Source organism: Ooceraea biroi, chromosome 1 (genome assembly GCF_003672135.1).
Source record: "Ooceraea biroi isolate clonal line C1 chromosome 1, Obir_v5.4, whole genome shotgun sequence".
NCBI classification, from domain to species: domain Eukaryota; kingdom Metazoa; phylum Arthropoda; class Insecta; order Hymenoptera; family Formicidae; genus Ooceraea; species Ooceraea biroi.
The window spans coordinates 6462897-6482681 of record NC_039506.1 but is presented as its reverse complement, the minus strand read 5'-3'; the positions used below and the strand labels follow the sequence as shown (position 1 = coordinate 6482681).

General features: G+C 33.4%; 1 protein-coding gene across 3 annotated transcripts; it reads left to right on the top strand.

Moving 5' to 3' along the window:
- The first annotated feature begins 268 nt into the window (after positions 1–268).
- On the top strand, positions 269–6982 carry LOC105286794 (putative sodium-dependent multivitamin transporter). 3 transcript variants are annotated; one of them, XR_895313.3, is made up of 8 exons: positions 269–1315; positions 2879–3100; positions 3226–3566; positions 3783–3902; positions 4131–4445; positions 5151–5268; positions 5425–5674; positions 6025–6114. XR_895313.3 is itself a non-coding variant. In XM_011351998.3 (8 exons), the coding sequence occupies exons 1-8, from the start codon at positions 1205–1207 to the stop codon at positions 6598–6600; spliced, it is 1731 nt and encodes a 576-aa protein (XP_011350300.2). In that variant the 5' UTR covers positions 277–1204; the 3' UTR covers positions 6601–6982. The 3 variants fall into 3 exon arrangements, 2 of the variants coding, with proteins under 2 accessions (XP_019889684.2, XP_011350300.2); XM_011351998.3 differs by lacking the exon at positions 5425–5674 and adding an exon at positions 6357–6982 and having other exon boundaries at positions 277–1315; positions 6025–6284; XM_020034125.2 differs by lacking the exon at positions 6025–6114 and having other exon boundaries at positions 5425–5996.
- Positions 6983–19785: the final 12803 nt, after the last annotated feature.

Here is a 19785-nt window from a genome sequence, read left to right as displayed (position 1 = left end):
TTGCGCCGCGCACGCTGTATCCGCGCGCTGCACAACAGCGTGCAAACGGCGCGCAGGAAAATCATGGAGAAACCGATATAATCCGTATCGCACCGCGATATAACGTAGATAACGTGTATCGTATGGTATCATCGTCATATGCGATCTACTATCTTCAACAATATCGTACAGATAAATCCTAATCTGTAGTAATCGAACACGCGTTTGTGACAAAGTTCATTACACGGAACGCAAGGATCTTCGATTTATTCATTGTCATAAAATAATCGTTATAAGCTTCAGCGAATTATAAGGGAATATGTTTTTATACAAAGGAATAATTTTTATAAAACAGTTACGCAATTAAGCGAACGACAAGAAAATATAACGTAACATTGTAATTTGCACGTAGATTTAATTCATTTGCGAATACCTTTATGATTTGCTATGGTTGCTATATTTAAATATTACGTAGAGTGAATTCTTTGATGCGTGTGTATTGATTACATATTGCGATTTTAATTACCGCAATTGTAAAATTATAACAATCGTAGTAGAATGTTTTTATTGGCATTAATTTAGTCATTTAAATTAGCGGAAATCTTGCAAAGTATCTGCTATAAATTTTATTGATAAAGTGTCAGGAAAATTGTAACAGTATCTGATAACAGAGTAAGACGATAAATTGGCGGCAGAAACGAAATAAAATGTGCTGTGCAAATGAAATACACAGCAAATTTTGCCTCGATCTTTGCCAATTTCTCATTAAATTATGTCAACAGACGTAATTAATCTCTGCTAACATAACAAGATTTTAATTTGAACAGATACCATATTTGCCGCAATATTCTAAAATTGCGCGCGCGCCCATATCTGATAGTAAGATCATATCATGAAAGATTGTACAGATTTGTCATCAGTGATAGATACCACATTTTGCTGAGAACACGCGTGTGTCAGACGAAACAGCATTTATTGAATAAGAGACCGTGAAGTGATTCAATATGTGAATAGTTCAAATGTGTTTTTAATTCAAATAAAAATTACACAACGGTATTAAAACTAGAACAAAATAATGTACGAAAGTTTCAAGTTATATTTCAAGAACATAATAAAAGATGAATGATATAGCACGAAAAATAACTGACATAAAAGAAGCATTATATGCTGTAAATAATAATATCAAGTTTTGCTAACAATAATATGAAAATAGATTTCTAGCAATATGGCTACATTATCTGTAGTAGACTATATTGTGATTTGTGTATTAATGGTGATCAGTTCCGGAATCGGAATATACTACTGGCTCACCGGAAATCGGCAAAAATCTACAGAGGTAATTAGATCATGCATTTTATTTTATATTTCTCGTAAAATTGGATCTTGATAGGCTTTAAATTGTGGTCTTAAACAGTACTATTTTACAAGCAATAAACTTTATTTGAAGAAGAAGATTAAAAGACACACACACTCATGATAGTGTCACGTGCAACGCAGCGTGACGGATTGTCTAATATTTCTGAAGTCTCTAACAATAAGTTAAGCGGAGATACGATTATCGCACCTCCATAACGGCTAAAACAATTGATTTTTAAACAGGCTCACTCAACAGCTCGTGTTTCTTTTATACTGTAAAAGTGTTTTTACTTTTATTTTACGTGCGCTATGAGAGGAGATATTCTATCGCAAAGATCAACATAACTAAATTTCAAGTTTCGAATATCAGAAACGTCATCACCCAACAGAATAAACAGTTCGAGTTTTCTGATACTAGGAGCGTTCGTGACAGTAAAAATAGCAACTAAAGAGATCATATGTTATAATATAATATACTGATTGACGCAAAACTTCAGTTATATGTCATTCTATATATCAACATACTAAAAATTACCTTTTCAAAAAAGGTAAAAAAGGGCGCCAAGTCCATGCGTTGGATTAATTGATTCTATTTTCCTGTAAAAAAGTCGAAACATGAGAAATTTGCACCAATCAACAAAATATTTAATGCAACAATTTGGTGCTACTCATTTTAAATATCGTATATAATGACACCAATCGTATAGTAATACTAATCCTAATTTAATTAAAATGTTATTAGAGGAAAGAAGGGAGGAAGAGATGAAGGGAAAGAAAGACAGAGAAGGACAGAGAGAGAGAGAGAGAGAGAGAGAGAGGAAGAGGGAGAGAAAGAGAGGAAAGAAAGAGAGAACACTTCTTTTTGTTTTCCAATTGAAAAAAATGCTGATTGCACATATAATTGGTTCAGTTTTGGGGAAAAATGCTGTAACACATAAAACCTGTAAAAAGTGATAACTGTAAAAATTGAACGCGGCAAATCATCTTGCAATACGATAATGCTCGGCCGTACTTCGCAAAAGGAACGAAGGATACTATTTATTCGTCAAAATAATGGGAAATTCTCCGTCATGCGGATTATACCGCACTTATTGTTAGCCCTTTTAGATTATCACCTATTCTGATCACTACAACACTACCTAGCTGATATATGCTTTAAAAGCGTGAAAGAGGTGCAAAAATACATCGATTTCGATCGATTTCATCGACTCAAAATTGCCATCATTTTTTCGAGAGCGGATTCATCAATTACAAAGTTAGAAGAAAATTATCGAAAATGATGGCGAATATTTCGAAGATTAAAATATATTTCCTTTTTCTGTATATAAACGTTTAATTTCTTCAAAAAAGACACCGAATTAATTTATACACTTAATAATTAATATTTTCGATTTTTTCAGTAAAACTCAATTACACATTAATCTAAAGAGTCAATCAGAAATTCAAAAATATTTTATTAAAATATAATACAGTAATAATAAAGTGCTGTTATAAAAAAGCACATAGATACCAATAATTTTTCTTAACAAATGATATTTTATAGGAATATTTCGTGGCGAACAAATCAATGCGAGTAGTACCGGTGGCGATAGGTTTGATGGTTTCATATCTGTCAGCAGTAAGTTTACTTGGTGTGAGTTCCGAAAACTATATTCACGGTACACAATATGCTGTAATTATTTTTTCTTACGGCATCGCCACGCCATTCGTAGCCTATTTCTATTTACCAGTATTTTTCAAACTCAACGCCACAAGTGTTTTTGAGGTAAGAGTATGCTTAAAATTAATAGACTAAGACTAAGACTAATCCTGTCAAAAATTTTTATTATTATTTTAGAATATTGAGAATAGACTTGATCAGGATTATTTCAGTATAGCTTTCCGTTACAGTATCTGCAAAAACGTTTTGGCACAACCACCAGAGTAATAGCCAGCTTTGCCTTTCTACTCCAATTATTGCTCTACACTGGTGTCGTATTGTATGCACCCGCACTGGCTCTAGAAGCTACCACGGGTATTTCAATGAGTGTGAGCGTAATCAGTCTGGGCCTGGTCTGCACATTTTACTCGACTATCGGTGGTATCAAGGCAGTCCTCATCACCGATGTGTTTCAGAGCCTATTAATGCTGATCGCTGTTATCATGGTTATTGCCACTGCGGCTGTTGATACCGGCAGTCTCGCTCGGATCTGGCAAATTGCGCGTGAAGGATCGCGATTGGAATTTAACAAGTAATTATCTATTATAAAGTTTCATCAATTACCAGATTAGGTGCATTTTATATGAGGACATAATAAAATTGAAAGAGAGTTATATCTTAAAGATAATTAGAAATAATCGTTGAATTAAGCAAAATAAAGAATAAATAAAATAAGCATTAATTATGAAAGATAATTATCAATTTTTAAGATGATTCATTTATATTCAACTTTATTTACAATATGCAGCATTTCTCTAGATCCAACTGTACGACATACTTGGTGGAGTCTAACAATCGGTGGATTCTTCACTTATCTCTCTTTATACAGTGTTAATCAAGTTCAGGTCCAGAGAATGTTGACTCTCAGGTAAAATAATCTCGATTTAATTTCCAATTAAGTCAATCAAACTTAAGATTATTATTGTTTATCCATGTAAAACATAAAAATTTATTTAAATTCTTTTCTTTGCAGTATTCTTATATAATCACCAAATAAAATCAGCTGATTGAAATTTATAATCTAAATCTTTTGTATCTATTTCACAATTCTCCGTTTCAATAAATATCTCTATTTATCTTATATTAATTTCCTTAGAAATGTAAAAGCCGCCCAACATGCATTATGGTGGAGCTGGCCAATGGCGTCGATCATGTCGCTCACTCTAAGTTTCACTGGATTGGCGATATACGCAAAATATCATAACTGTGATCCCCTCAAGGAGGGTAAAATAAGTTCGTACGATCAATTGATGCCGCTGTACGTGATGGATATGCTGTCGAACTATCCCGGTGTACCTGGGCTCTTTATAGCAGGGATTTTCAGCGCTGGGCTCAGCACCATCTCAGCCACGGTTAATTCTCTCGCCGCTGTTATCCTCGAAGATTATATCAAGCCTCTCTGGCGTATAAGGTAAGAGTCGTAAAAGCGCGAAGATCGTAAAGACGCACATGCATGGTATAAAAGAGTCGTCCCGGAAAACAATCCGGTTCCAAGGTAGACTGAATACTTTAAGGCTCACACATAACAAAATGTACCTCGAGACCAGGAGATGCATGCAATCTCTATAATACGTGATATGTTACACAGAATAAATATGTGCGTGTGTATGCGCATGTAAATGCGTGTGTGGCTTTAAAATTATCGAATAATATAAAACAAAAGTTTTTTATTAAAAAATTTCTTACTTTTTTGTATTTTTCTCTTTTATTTTTTACTTCCCCTCTATCTTCCAATTATATCTTAGAATTCGAACAAGAAAATTAAAAATGCAACGCATTAGTATATAATTCATAACATGAGAAGCATTAAATTTTATAATAAATTCAAATCTGCTTTTTGTGTAACAATGAAGATTTCAATGAAAGTATATTTTGATATTTGTTTCTTCTTGATCACAAACTTTATTTTTTATTTCTAGCCACTTTACTTTGCCATTTTGTTAAAGATTGCCCTTGTAATTCAGTATGAGATTCACAAAGAATATCTTTCGTCTCCTTTCCTGCTTCCTCAGCCCTTCTCTCTTTCGATTCTTCGTTCACCATCGTTCATCTTCTAACATTCCGTTTTTTACATTTTTTCTCTCATATTCTTAAAAACAAACAATGTTGATTATAGAAAGAAGGAGTTATCTGCGACAACATCAATAATTATTAGTAAACTACTAGCTGTTGCGGTCGGAGGAGCTTGTCTAGCCGTTGCTTTTCTGGCACAATATCTTGGCGGATTATTGCAGGTATATATACCTTACTTTTACTGTTACATTGTATAAGAATACGATTTATCGTTGATGGATATGCGGTCCATTAAATCTTTTTCTCAGTTAACTGATGCGACACCCAAACATCCAGCTTTTTTATCAACTCTAGTTTTTGTATGTGTTCGGAAACAGTTGATTCGTCAATATTGAATTTCTCTGCAATCTCTCAAGTGATGATTTGCCGGCTCGCATCAATTAAAATCATGATTTGATCGACATCCGTAATGACTGGCCGACTGGAATGAGGAACCTCTTTAAGATCCGCTTCTTCTGCACGAAACTTCGCAAACCATTTCTGGCACATTTATTCGCTAACAGCATCTCTCCTCTCCGTAGAGACGGCGCATTTTTTATGTAGTGTATCCCGTATTTTTAGTTTTACGTAAGTAAAAAGGCATTACACAGGAAAAACACGTCATTTCCTTTCATTTTCAAATTGCTGCTAAAACATTTCGTTCATTCGAACACCTTGTCGTACGTATACATTCTTGGCAGATTGTAACAAAGTTAGCGCATATTTGTAAGTAACATCTCTTGAGAAATTCGCAGTCTTTCCGGTCAATTTCCAATAATAATATGATAATAAGATACTCATTCATTTATTCACCACGCATGATCAATAGAAACACATAAAAAACTTGTGTTACCAAATCAAAAACCATTTATAACTCTAAAAAGTTTATATAAAATAAAATTTATAATTCTTTATGTATTATTTCTGTTTTCTTGCAGGCAGCTTTAACGATTTTCGGTGTAATCGGTGGACCTATGTTAGGTTTATATACACTCGGCATGTTCCTTCCATCGTGCAATCAGAGAGGCGCACTCACGGGCTTTATTCTTAGTCTCATGTTCTCCTTATGGATAGGATTCGGTCAACCAAAACCGCCGATTTCGGAACTGCACGTCTCAACCGATGGTTGCGAAACCAATAAAACTACTATTATGTGGTATTATGGGAGTGATAAGGAATTAGCTTACACAAATTCACAGTACGGATACCAATGAACAATTTGATCGTTTGATAATGTGAACCAGAATCTATTTTTATTTTTCGATTACAGAACCGAGGCAGATAAATCCTATTTCTACCTTTACCGAATCTCTTACATGTGGTATTGCCCATTGGGATTCATCTTTGCTATAGTCGCAGGATGTCTTGCCAGCTGGATCACAAGATGGATCTTTAAAGAAGACCAAACCGAAGTCGATCCCTTATTGTTGAGTCCAATTATGGCAAATCAAGTACAGAAAAGACGAAAAAAAATCGACGAATTTCGTAATACAATAAAATTTAATAAAGATTAAAGTCGTAAATAAACTCATATTGTTAATTTTTCTTTTGCACACAAGTAAATCTTACGAACGGAAAAATATTAATATTTTTACTTCATAATCTATAAATAATTAATATGTATCATCTGTACAAAATAAATATGTTTGTACATGTTCTATTAACGAGAATGTAAATAATGGATATTTATTGTACATGTGAGAACTTGAGAAGAAAATTTAGAACTTTTAATATATAATGTAACTTAATTAACTTTTATGATTATGTAACTTTTAATATACATATATTTATTTTAATATCATCTATTTTTCATTTTCAAGATATACCTAGGCAAATCCTTGATCAAAAAACTAAAATGTATAAATGTTTATGTAATTTAATTTTATTCTTTAGCTATGTACGTCATATAAAACAATTTTATTCTAGTTTATTTCCAGTTTACTTTACCCATAAAATTATTTTCCTATTAGTTACATTAAAAAATATATATATAATATCTTTTCTACGCGTGTGTGGATATATAACATTTCTTTGGTATCTTTTTTAAAAAATTTTTATGAAAACGTATAATATACAGTTAGTAATTATAAAGTTATTGTAAGAATTTTAAGAATTTGGCAATTTAAAGAACTGTACGTTGTACTTATATTTTCACATACATTTACGTGCAATTAAACTTTTGTTTCCCTAGATTGAACTACTTCGCACTGTAAGAGCGCGTGGTATGTCGCTATGCGATGTACAGACATAAACACTGCAGATCACGAGCTGTATGCTGTACACTTTACCGAAACGCAAATCACGATGGAATGCCGTCGGACTGGTGTGTGCGCGCGCCATACGGTGACATACAGAGTGAACGCAAGCAACGACCCGCGTCATGCAGATCTTACGTAAGGAAATAAGGTCCGAACGTACTGGCCGAAATAACCTATTTTGAAAACTGAAAATGGATTTGAAAATCTGTGCGATTTTTTTTACAGCAAATTATAATTAAACAATGCGTAAACGCGGCACATTTGTAGTAGAACTAGGTATTTCGTGTGTGTGAAGCTGGCGTATCATTTCACGGAAAATCAGTAATTATTGAGAGTTCTGGCTCCCTTTTTAATAATTCTAGAGTTCCTGATAGGTTAAACACATAGTTCTGGCCATTAAAGCGAAAAAATCGCATAGTGCAAAGTGAGACGCCAACTTTACGCAGCGTCTCACTTTGTCCTGCGACAGTTTCCGCCATAATTCCGACTAGATTTTAAAAGATCTACAGTTCTACACGAGTTCTAGAAAGAGTTCGAGCGAAAAAAATTTTTTTTCATCTTTTTATAATTATTAAAGCTAAAAAATGTTTAAGGGAATGACAACTGGTTAATTTCAGAGAGTTCTGTGCTTTATGAAATATTTCTCGTGTAGTTCTGAACATATTTAACCATTTTCCAAAGAGTTCTGAATGCAAACATTAACAATTATTTAATAAAAAATTTTAATCGTCCGAGAAAGACGTATCTACGGAGATATATGTGAGACGCTGGTCGATTTTCGAGAGTTCTGTGAAGACTAAAATATTTCTTGTGTAGTTCTGAACGTATTTAACAATATTCCAAAGAGTTTCGATGGCAAACATTAACAATTATTTAATAAAAAATTTTTATCGTCCGAAAAAGACGTATCTACGGAGATATATATGAGACGCTGGTCGATTTTTGAGTTCTGCTTATTCTAAAACAGTTCTCGTATAGTTCCGGACATGTACAATGCCTTTCCAAAGAGTTCTGATAGGAACAACGATTAGAAAATTTTTGAAAAATTATTTCACCCGAAGAGTGGACAGGCATTGTACATGTCCCGAACTATACGAGAACTGTTTTAGAATAAGCAGAACTCTCGAAAATCGACCAGCGTCTCACATATATCTCCGTAGATACGTCTTTCTCGGACGATTAAAATTTTTTATTAAATAATTGTTAATGTTTGCGGTCAGAACTATTTGGAATACGCTTAAATACGTTCAGAACTACACGAGAAATATTTTAATATTCACAGAACTCTCTGAAATTAACCAGTTGTCATTCCCTTAAACATTTTTTAGCTTTAATAATTATAAAAAGATGAAAAAAAAATTTTTTCGCTCGAACTCTTTCTAGAACTCGTGTAGAACTGTAGATCTTTTAAAATCTAGTCGGAATTATGGCGGAAACTGTCGCAGGACAAAGTGAGACGCTGCGTAAAGTTGGCGTCTCACTTTGCACTATGCGATTTTTTCGCTTTAATGGCCAGAACTATGTGTTTAACCTATCAGGAACTCTAGAATTATTAAAAAGGAAGCCAGAACTCTCAATAATTAATGATTTTCCGCGAAATGATACGCCAGCTTCACACACACAGGTATTTCGTTATAATTTTATGCGATTTAATGTCATCTATAATATTAAAGTCTAATTCTTACAAAAAGAAGTACTTATGATCTAATGTTAACATAGGTATAATAAGAAGTTTGTTCTTTTTCGCTGCACTTCTGAACTAGTGTAATAAGAGTGAAAGAAAGTATATTTGTTTCACTCTAACTTATTGCACTAGTTCAGAAGTGCAATAAAAAAGAACAAACCTAATAAATGAATATCTGGAAACGAAAAATCTAAAAACATCTGACTTTTTACTACTATTTGATTTGTAGGTTGAAAGATAAAATAATAATTGGTTTTTTTCAATACTTATAAAAAATAATACTTTACACATTTTTTATAATTTTTTCAATTTACATACTTATTATACATATCTTTTTTGTTTTCTCTAGAGGAGTATCAACTTAATATTAAATTAAGTCTTTATTAAAGCTAAATATCTTCTACAAGTTTAAGTACACTTTAAATTTTAACACTTATTTAGCAAAAATAACAAGAATCACGGAAAACTTATATTTAAAAAATTAAAACAAAACATACATGTATAAAATTATAAATAGATAAGAGATTAATTTCAAAATCTACTAATGTAACATTAAAAATAGACATTTTATATAGAATTAATGATGTCTTCAGACAAAAAATTCCAAAGCTATAATAATAAATGACATTTTTTAGATTTGTGTCCAATAAGCAGAGATAATAAATTCAATAATAAAAATTGCTACGATAGAATTAGAGAGGGAGAGGAAGAAAGATACGAAAGAAGAGAAAAGTCTAAAATTAACAGTTTTGAATCAATTTGAAATTTAAATCATAAGAGATGTGTGTATGTATGTGTGAGTGTGTAGCACTAATATCACGTAGACGATTCGTCAAATTTATTTCGTTTCTTTTCGAAAATGTTCGAAGATTTGACATATTTTCAAAACGTCCTGTTGTATAAATAAATCTAAATAAATAAATAAATCAATCAAAAATTCATAATTAATCTATAAACTATTTGTTTTAAATCTAAAAAAGATACGAGAATAATATATACATAAATTAACGATTTTTTTTATATTTCCTACTATCTAATATAATAATATAAACATGAAAATAATAAATCATCCTTTTTTATTTCTTATATAATCAAAATTAAATAAATATTATAGAAAACGAAAGAAATATTTTTATCGATATATATTGTGTAAAGAAATATCGATAAAAAAACTTACCTAAATTCCTCGTTCTCTAAATTCTTCGTCTGTATATTGATGGATTCACCTGCAACACACAACAATCAATTATAAATCATTTTGTCCTTAATAATTCTTCGAATTAATCTTTAATTTTACATTATCATAATGAACAGCGAAAACCATCTTTTATGTACATTTAATATCGCTTGTTATTATTTGCTATAAAAACTTATTTATTATAGATAAATGCGGTATGTTTAAGATGTAGAAAAATTATAAATTATGAGAGGAAAAAAGATGTCCCATTATTCATCACTATTCTTCTCAAGTGACACATTCCGTTACTTTAAATCAATGCATGGAAATATTATAAAACGTTTTGCAAGATATCCTGCAATTTTGTCAGTTAGAAGACATTAACAATTACATACAAAGATTCATTTCTGACCAACTGACATATCGAACTATCATTCTTTTTCCTCGAAATCGGATATTTCTAATTGTAATGTTTCAATAATTTGTGCTAATTTCATTAGCAACAAGTCTGAAAGAGCGCATCAAGTACATCATCAGGTTTTGTGAAAGCGAGGGGAGGAGAAGAGCGAGACTGGGGTTTCTCTTAAGCCAGTATTCCAGGTTAATTTTACCAAACCCTAAGGAGTGCATGCGAAGGACTAACGAAGGATAACGCTAGCGGGACTCATCGTTTGGACGCTGCCCGAAGCGGACGAAGGACGCCCGCATTCCGCGCCACAATCTGGTATAATACGAAGGATCGACCGTACAGAAGGAGGAAACGGGAGATAAAATGAGATGAGAAGAGAGAAAGAGAAAGAAGAGAGAGCGAGGAGAGGGGAGAGAGAGAAAGAGAGAGGGAAGAGGGAGGGAGCAAGATAGAAAGATAGAAAGGTGGAAAGGTAGAACGTAAAAGAATAAAATGAAATTGAAGAAGATGGAAGACAGAATAAGAAAAGGAAAACGATGAGAAATAAAGAAAAAAAAGAAGGAAAAAGAGAAAAATGAATATTCAAGGGAAACAAAAAAAAGGATGAAACTGGAAACAGCTGTACGGGAAATCATTATCCGCATCTATCGTTTTCCTCCTTTCCTAGGTCCGTTTCTTTCTCACTCCGATCATCCCGATCCTTCCTCCTTCATTCCTTTCTTCGTTGTTCATCCAATCTTTTCTTTCCACTCAACGTGGTATCATCTCTGTCCGCGTACCTCCAACGGAAGTAAACCGGCGCGTACGTTATTCTCGAATATTTCACGAGATACGGTATATAGAAACGCGCGCTTACGCGTAACTGAGATTCCTGTTTTCGTAAAGCTTAAGAGCCAGCAGTCACGACCGCGGCTGTTACTGCTGCTGCTGTTGCTGTCGATGGGTTGCTGTTGCTGGTGCTGTTGCTGTTAGTGCTTCTGTCACTACTGCGGATAGGAGTGGATTACTATCGATGGCTTTCACCAACATCGAGCCGCACTGTATAAGCGACGACAAGGAAACCTCACTCAGAATTGAGAAGCGCCTTGATCATAATTCTCCATATGCCATGTGCGAGATGGCATGATCCACTATTAATGTCAATATTATCGAGAAAGTGATTTATTATTATTTTATTATAATATAAAAATTAAATTATGTTCCCTTTTAAAGAAAAATAAAAAAAATTTATATGTATGAGACTGTTACTATATACACCCTCTGGAACACCCTGTATATTTCGTAAAAATAACAAGTATCTACAAATTATTAAAAGTTTTGACTTTCTTCTGATTATCTTTAATAATTCCATAATTTTCGGTAAATTATACAGAATTTTAAATCTATTATTAGTTTAGATAAAAAATAAGTTAAAAATATAAAATAATATTTTCTCATACATAATTTTGCTTCAAGGAAAAGATTTAAAAAGCAGGGTCTCTGTGGTTTTTGCTTACGGAAATCTTATATATAATAATAAAATAAAAATAATAAGATAATTAAATATAATAAGAATAATTACAAAACCCTTAAATATCTATTAATTTTTTATTTGAATCTCATTTTGTTTTAGTTTGTAATAATATTTACTCATTATTATTCAATCAGAATAGTTTTTGAAAGATAGATCTTATTCTAATTATTAAAAATAATCAGACAATAGCCAGAATTTTTATTAATTTATAAATATTTATTATTTTTATAAAATACATATAATAATAATTTCACACATATACGAGTTTTCTTTAAAGAAAATATTAATTTCTATGATTTCTGTTCAATGAACGACATAAAACATTCTTAACAAATTAAGTATTAGGAGAAAAAATAAAAACAAAATTGAATTCTATTCGCGTTGCTTGATTAAACTTTTTAAACAGTGAAGCATGCACATAAGATAGAATAGAACGAGGCGAGGCAGGAATATGTGTTTCTTATTTTCATAGCTGTTCAGTTAAGCAGAAGAGTATCCTGATGAGATTATAATGTGAATATAATGACGAACTCCCGAGCTACGCAGGCCGAACTTATACGGAGTCACTCCTTCGTTCGCTTCATGCACTTCGTGCGCGCGATGAGAGCTTAACTCACATCGTCCAGTCTCCACGTTTCTCGAAACTTGAGCTAATCTTTATTAAAGTCAAGAAATCACCAGAGGATACACAGATGAACGAAACGATGATGACTTCCAAAAGATGATATTGCTTAAACTGACTTGAATGTTGTGTTCTCGAATCGCAATTACAATTACGTTTTCTTTCTTTTCTTCTCTTATGAAGGTGATTAACAAAATTGTAACTATTTGACGCGAAATCCAAATGTAATTAATCACTGATGCGAACTTATTTGTACACGGTCTGCTCATCCTCTCGGAAAAAGCAATAATGAAATAATTACATGTAAAGATAAATGTGAAGTCAAATAGGAAAGATCACCGTCCACAAAAAAACGAGTGATATAAGTTGCATTTAACGAAATCTTATAGTACTCAAGGAAAATACGGGACTGAGAAAAGTTACAAGTATATAAGAAGACAAAATCAATCCACTCTAAAAAACAAATTCAAGGAATTCATCTCGCCTGTTTTCCTAAAATGAATCAGGTCAATCCTAAGCGATTAAAATACTATCATTTTAAAATCGTGCCAGTCTTGTAAAATATTAGATGTATGCAAAAGATTTAGTCTTTCTTTGCACGTTTCCACTTTAGATGTATAATACATATGTACGTTTTTGAAGAGTTGGCATGGAAGTTTATGAAAAGTCATGTGTCATGATTAAATGATAGTCTCTTAAAATAGTAGTAAACACGATGTGTGACGAAAAGCTATACATGCTCTTTGCACTTATTGAATTGTCCGAGAAGTTTGTATGAATTTCCAAAACATGTGAATATGACTTCTTTGCCTCTAAACCAGTTAAGTTCTTCAATAACGGAATTTTAAAGTTGCCTGAAAGATGGGTTTACTGCAACAAAATGGTAGATACTTAGATGAAAATTGTTATTTAATATTTAGAAATTGTGTTTGACTTTAACCTAAGAAGTTCATATGAACTTCTCGGACAACAAAGTTGCAATAAAACAAAGCATTTTTAACTTGGGCTGAGAAGATTTCTTGCACGGTGTACTCATCCGAGTTGAATCTTCAAATTATTACTTATTCTGACAGCATTATTTACTGAACAGCAGATTTTAAGATGTGACTGAGATATGGAAAATTTTTTTAAGTTTAAATAATTCTAAAATTATATTAGAGCGTTGAAAAAACTTGGCATCAATACAACATTGGGCATGGTTAACCAATATATGAATAGCCTTTTAGAGATTTATTTTCAGAGTCGCTTCGAGGATTCTTGTCTCATAGTCATCAGTTTAGATAACCAGTTTTTTCGAGAAGACATATTTTAAAAAATCAGCAATATCATTCGTCATTTTTTTGTGTCGATTCTCGAACAAGTCGAGAACTATACGCGATGCATTATCTCACTGTCCGTGACAAATGACACAATAGAGTGCATTGACACTCCATACCTCCTGCAGCCACACGTCTCGCCTCACGCTTGGCACAACCACACACATATTTATTTATATATATATATATATATACCGCACTCGCTTGGGTGCGTGTAGAATGCCTGCGAAGGTAGTAGTACTTTCACCAGGTAGCCAGATTCCACGATGCACACCGATAGCCAAGAGCAGCCCACTTTGGAGGCTGCATTCCATTCGCGCACATACTGCACACTAGTATCCATGCCAGAATTAAGTAAAACCAAGGAATGCACACGCGGTTTTCATGTCCGAGTTCCATGCAACATCAGCGATGCGCAGCACAAATAATCGTTGGATCGCTATTTAACAATCTTTCATTTATTATTCGGGCAAAATTATATTTGATGTTTGTATTAGTTTGTTATCCTCGTTTATTGTTCTTTGCATTCACTCACTCGCTCACTCGCGTCGATAATCGTTATTTCATTTGACGGCAACTGATTTATCGGCAATCTAATCGAGAAAAACGTATGTATGTCTTGTTCGAGAGTAAAATGCGATATAAAAATATTTTTATAGATAGATTCTCTCACGTATAGCCTCCTAATATTTAATTTGCTTTATATTTATTATAAGAGGCTATTAGAAAAGAGTCGAATTTATATTTAGTCTTAGAATAATGATTCAGCGTCTCATATTTCGCACGGTACGCCGTGGATCGGAATGCGTCGAATGAAATTCCAAGTTTGATTATATAGATATGTGAACTTGACGAAAAATGTTCTGTTACTACCTTTCTTTTTTTACGTTAATCTATTGCAGAAATTCGTGCAGAAAAAAGTTCCGGCATATTGTCAATTATGCTAACAATTATTATTTTCGGTAATAAACACATTTGGCAAAAGCAATATGCTTCTTGTGAAACTTCTTGAAAACTTGTTTCCGTTACAAAATCTAATTAGATGTTATATATTTTGTTGCAGCTTTTCTAGTAATTATGTAAAGAGTAACTACTACTGTGATAGAATTAATTGCCTTAATGAATAAATCCCTGAAATGTGATTTTATAAAAATATTTCCATTAATTGATTATAAGTTCAAAATTATCTCTATGTGCAGCGCGCGCGCGCGCGCACACACACACACACACACGCAACACGCACATGCACAGAGTATAACATATAATTTTTATATCAAAATTTTATTATATACACGCTTTAACACAATGCGATGCAGTTATAATTTAAGTAAACTGGTTCAATATTAAAGATTATTAAAGCATAGCGTCAGAAAGTAGATGAATGTTAATATAAGAAAAAAGAAGGAAACGAGAAGGAAAAAGAAAGGAAAAGAAGAAGGGTTGCTACCTCCGGACTTTATATAGAGCCCGGATCGCGGAGCTACCGAACACCATCTGTCGTCTCGGCTGTAGATACTAATCTCCGAGAGCTAAGAAGAGATATAAACCGAGAGAGAGAGAAGAGAGGGATGATGCGCTTTGTCTTAGTCGTCCTCCGGCATTCCTCCAGCATTCGGAATAACTTCAGCAACTTCCAAGAATCATACCATAATCGTACCGCAACACAAACATCGAATATCTTTTTTGAAGAAAACAGTTGTACAGTTAGCCGTGGGGTAAGTGCCAAAGTGTAATCACGGCGATGAATCGATAGAAAATAGGAAAGCAAGAAAAGAAAGGAGAAAAAAATCAACGCGAGAGAACATCTGCGCGTGCTGCGCCTTCATATCTCCATTCCTTCTCGTTCCATTTGCAATCGTATTATTACATCTCCGGGAAATAAACAATTTCACCAATATGTTGTTAAATCAATGGCAATTAACTTTGAGATATTCGAAATAAAAATAGTCATAAAATCTGCTCGTTACTAGTCAATTTAAAAGCCAAGTCAATTTATTATATGTATAAAAATACAAATCATAAATGAATCGCATCTTTATTTAAAATCTCGATCAATTTCTCTGTGACGTGTATAAAGTTTTGTGACCGTATGAGCAAAAACGACGATCAGTAAACGCGTAAAAAAAAAGAATTTAGGCGAGAATACTTATGGAGGCTTGCGTGCTCACGTGTTTCTTATGTAATAATGCACGCATATTTCTAATACGCTCAATTACAAAAAGCGACATCGATATAAATTGCGAATATTTAAGCGTGAGCATAATTTATGTTGCCTTGCAGTTAGATAGTATTATTTACCGTTAATACTTAAGAGCACGCATATTTTGTGCATTCGTATGCATTGATGCAAGCAGAGTACGATATTATATCATAGATACATCTTTTGAGCAGCCATCTTACACGCATTTAAAAAATAAATTTGCTGAATCAAAGTTTGAAGCAATATTGAGAAAACCTTTAACATATTTACATATTTATAAAGAATAGTGTTTTCTGTCTTATGAATCACAGATTTATTAAACGTGCAGACGTGATAACGTTTTTTAACAAAACTCAAACTTGAAGAAAAATTCAATTCATTATGAGATTTGCCCTTTTTAAACATTGATAAGAGTGTTTTAACCATAACATTTAAAGAGTACTATTTAAAAAGTACTATTTTAAGAGAGAACATTTTAAGCAGTTAAAAATGCAATGTTTGAATTTAAATGCTTAAATCAAAATCAAAGCAATTCGGAATAATTAAAATTAATTTGCACTTTTAATAATTTCTGTGTTCGTGCTTCTTCGTCGTTTGCAATGCTTTTATTACATTACGGTGTAACTACATCGGTTTCTAACGAAACAAAAGGAACCCAGGTATTATTTGCTTACCACAACGACCTCCAGCTCAGCCTCGAAAGATATTTTGCAACGGTTATATTTACACGGGACAAACACACAGAATCACGTGATCCGAATCTGAGTGCGTAAAGTATATAAAAGCGGTCAGATCCGGCACGTAACGTAGGGAGTGATAATACACGATATCATATAAACGTTAGGACACATGGTATTAAAACAGTTCACTACGCGTCACGATGCAAGATCCAGAGCTCTTCTCTCTTTCCTAATTACACCGGAAACGGACCGCATCGGATACGCTATCTCACGCCGTTCTGATATTTTAATCCTTTTTAACATCATGCGTGTATCACACGGTATGAGCCTTTCATTTCATGTAAATTTTACATTCTTCTTTACCTCAATTTTTTACGATTTAAAAAATTTTGTATTACAAATAAACATGTGTGTGTATATATTCATAAATATGTACACCACAGAAATATCTTCGAAGTAGACAAAGATTATTCCACCGATTGGCAAAGTCATGCAATCAATTTTTCAAAATTTGAGAGGGATAATAATTTCTTACTATGTCAATTTTCTATACAGTTGCATGAAAAAGTCTATAAAAGAGGACATAAAGGTATTTCCTTACGGTAAAAACTTGACAACTATTTAAGACGATAAAATAATGTTCGTATTCTTCAATTGAAATAAATTATATATAATATATTAGACAAGGACTATGATAATGACCAAACAAAAGAGTCTGAAAAATCGGTCTTACAAAACCGACTTTATCAATCGAAATTTAAAATAATCTGCTTAGCGTCTTCAGTTTTATAAGCTTCATAAGTTGTGTATGTCATGCGTGTATGCAATAACATTACGTTATATTGATTACTTAGCATATTATTCATCATTACGCCACAGCGAATAGCATTTCGAGCGCTTTCGAGAGCTACTACTGAACTACTACTACTGAAAAGGCAAAAAAATGGCAGAGATTAATTTTTAATTGCGTCAATTTCGTTAAGGCGATAAAATTTTTGAGTTGTTCTTAAATCTAATAATGACATATAGACAAACAAACGCGCGGGTGTCGTGAACAGCTTATGCGAACCGCGTCAGCCACGCGGCATGCGCATGCGCGTCCATTGTGGAATGCGCGCTCACGCATATTCCCGTGTCCCATCTCACAGACTGACCCTTCCTCTCGCTTCTTGCCGCCGAGTGAAGCCCTTGCAATCTCTTCTTCATCTTTGCTTTGCTATGCCGCCGCGCTATACATTTAGCTTACGTTGTCGCGTCATATCATGTGTTTCACGTATACAAAAATTGTTTTATTTTCTTAAAAAATAAAGAACTCAGAGAAAGAACTTATTTCAACATTATAAGTTAATTTTTAACCAGAAATTATTCCCACACCATTTTATTTTCTGCAGACACATGTTGCAGATCTCTTGTAAATTTACCTCTTTTATAAATAAAAACTTAGCTTTTTGATGAGATGCAACCTTTTTATTAAATAATTATTGAAACCTCGATAAGAATAGAGAAATTATTACGTATAATCTCTTTATGATTTTCTCTTTTCTCTTTATGATGATCTCTATATGAAATTTACTATTTCTAAATCGCAAAATATAAATTTCTCTACACAAAAGCCTTAGCTGTTTTATCCTAAAATTCCAATATTATAATTATTCTTTAAATCATGAGTTTTTTTTCGTATATTTTTAAAAATAAACATTTTACAACGATTATTGGTAGAATAACATAACATTAATACGTAATTTATTTCATATTAATAAGTTAGATGAGATAAATTCGCTCGGAGAAGTTTAAAATAAACATATATAAACATATATAAATGAGTAAACACAAAAATTTACTAATGAAACACCTTATATTTAGAATTTAACTTAGAAAATTCATTATTAGATTATTTTGTTAGAAAAAAAAACTGAACATTTTTCTATAAAATATGTGTTGTATAATACGTGCGATTTATGTCATAATAAAATAAGTAACGATCTCTCTAAAACTTACTGAGATTCAAAACAAAACAATGCAGAATGCATCTCATTTCCATGATATCAAAAGAGTTATATGATCCAATCGTTTCGTCCATTTTTATGCTCATACAAAATAATACACAACTATATCTATCTCGTTCCAGGAATTTTGACAAGAAGAGTGTCACAAGAATGGCAAAAATATCTGTCTCCATCTCCGATATCAATCGGAGTGATATCTAATTCTCGATGACAGCATTCCACTGGCGCGAGGCTCTTCGATCGTATGCAGTTTGATCGATCGCTCAAACACCGTTCGGTGGCATTCGACGAGCTCGAAACACGAGAAAATGCAGTAACAACAGTGTCTTTCGCGTCGCGTGCCTACGCCACTGGACACGCGCGCGAAAATCGATTTGCGCGCGAACGCGCTGACCGACGCACGTTTGTTTGTTCATCAATAGCCGGCGATTACGAGAGTAACCGCCGGCGAGTTCCGCGCGCGAATTAGTGTCAATGTTATATGCCACGGCGATTATATATATATGTAGGAATCGTGACGTCACGCCGTTCACCCACGAGCGAGCGGCGAAAAATGCGAGCGCGCGAGCGCGTTCGTCTTACCTTTCCTCTCGCGGCTCAGGCAGCGTCGACTCTCGCGGTCAACGATTTATCTTCCCGCGAGGAGCGTCTCTCGGGATGTGCGTAATCCGGTTAATCCAACGTGACACAAGAGGAACGTGCGCGGATTAGCCGCGCAACAGGTGGTCGTCGAAGATAAACACTCGCGAACCGAGATACATTCGTACGTGACGGGGCACAGCACAGGGCACAAACTCCGCTTCGAACTCTCCTACGTTGAACTCCCGCACCCGC

Bases quoted from the DNA above. Each gene is read 5' to 3' on its own strand.
- LOC105286794 (XM_011351998.3), top strand. From the start codon at position 1,205: ATGGCTACATTATCTGTAGTAGACTATATTGTGATTTGTGTATTAATG. The intron at 1,316-2,878 runs GTAATTAGATCA...GATATTTTATAG, and splicing joins ATCGGCAAAAATCTACAGAG to GAATATTTCGTGGCGAACAA. The intron at 3,903-4,130 runs GTAAAATAATCT...TAATTTCCTTAG, and splicing joins CAGAGAATGTTGACTCTCAG to AAATGTAAAAGCCGCCCAAC.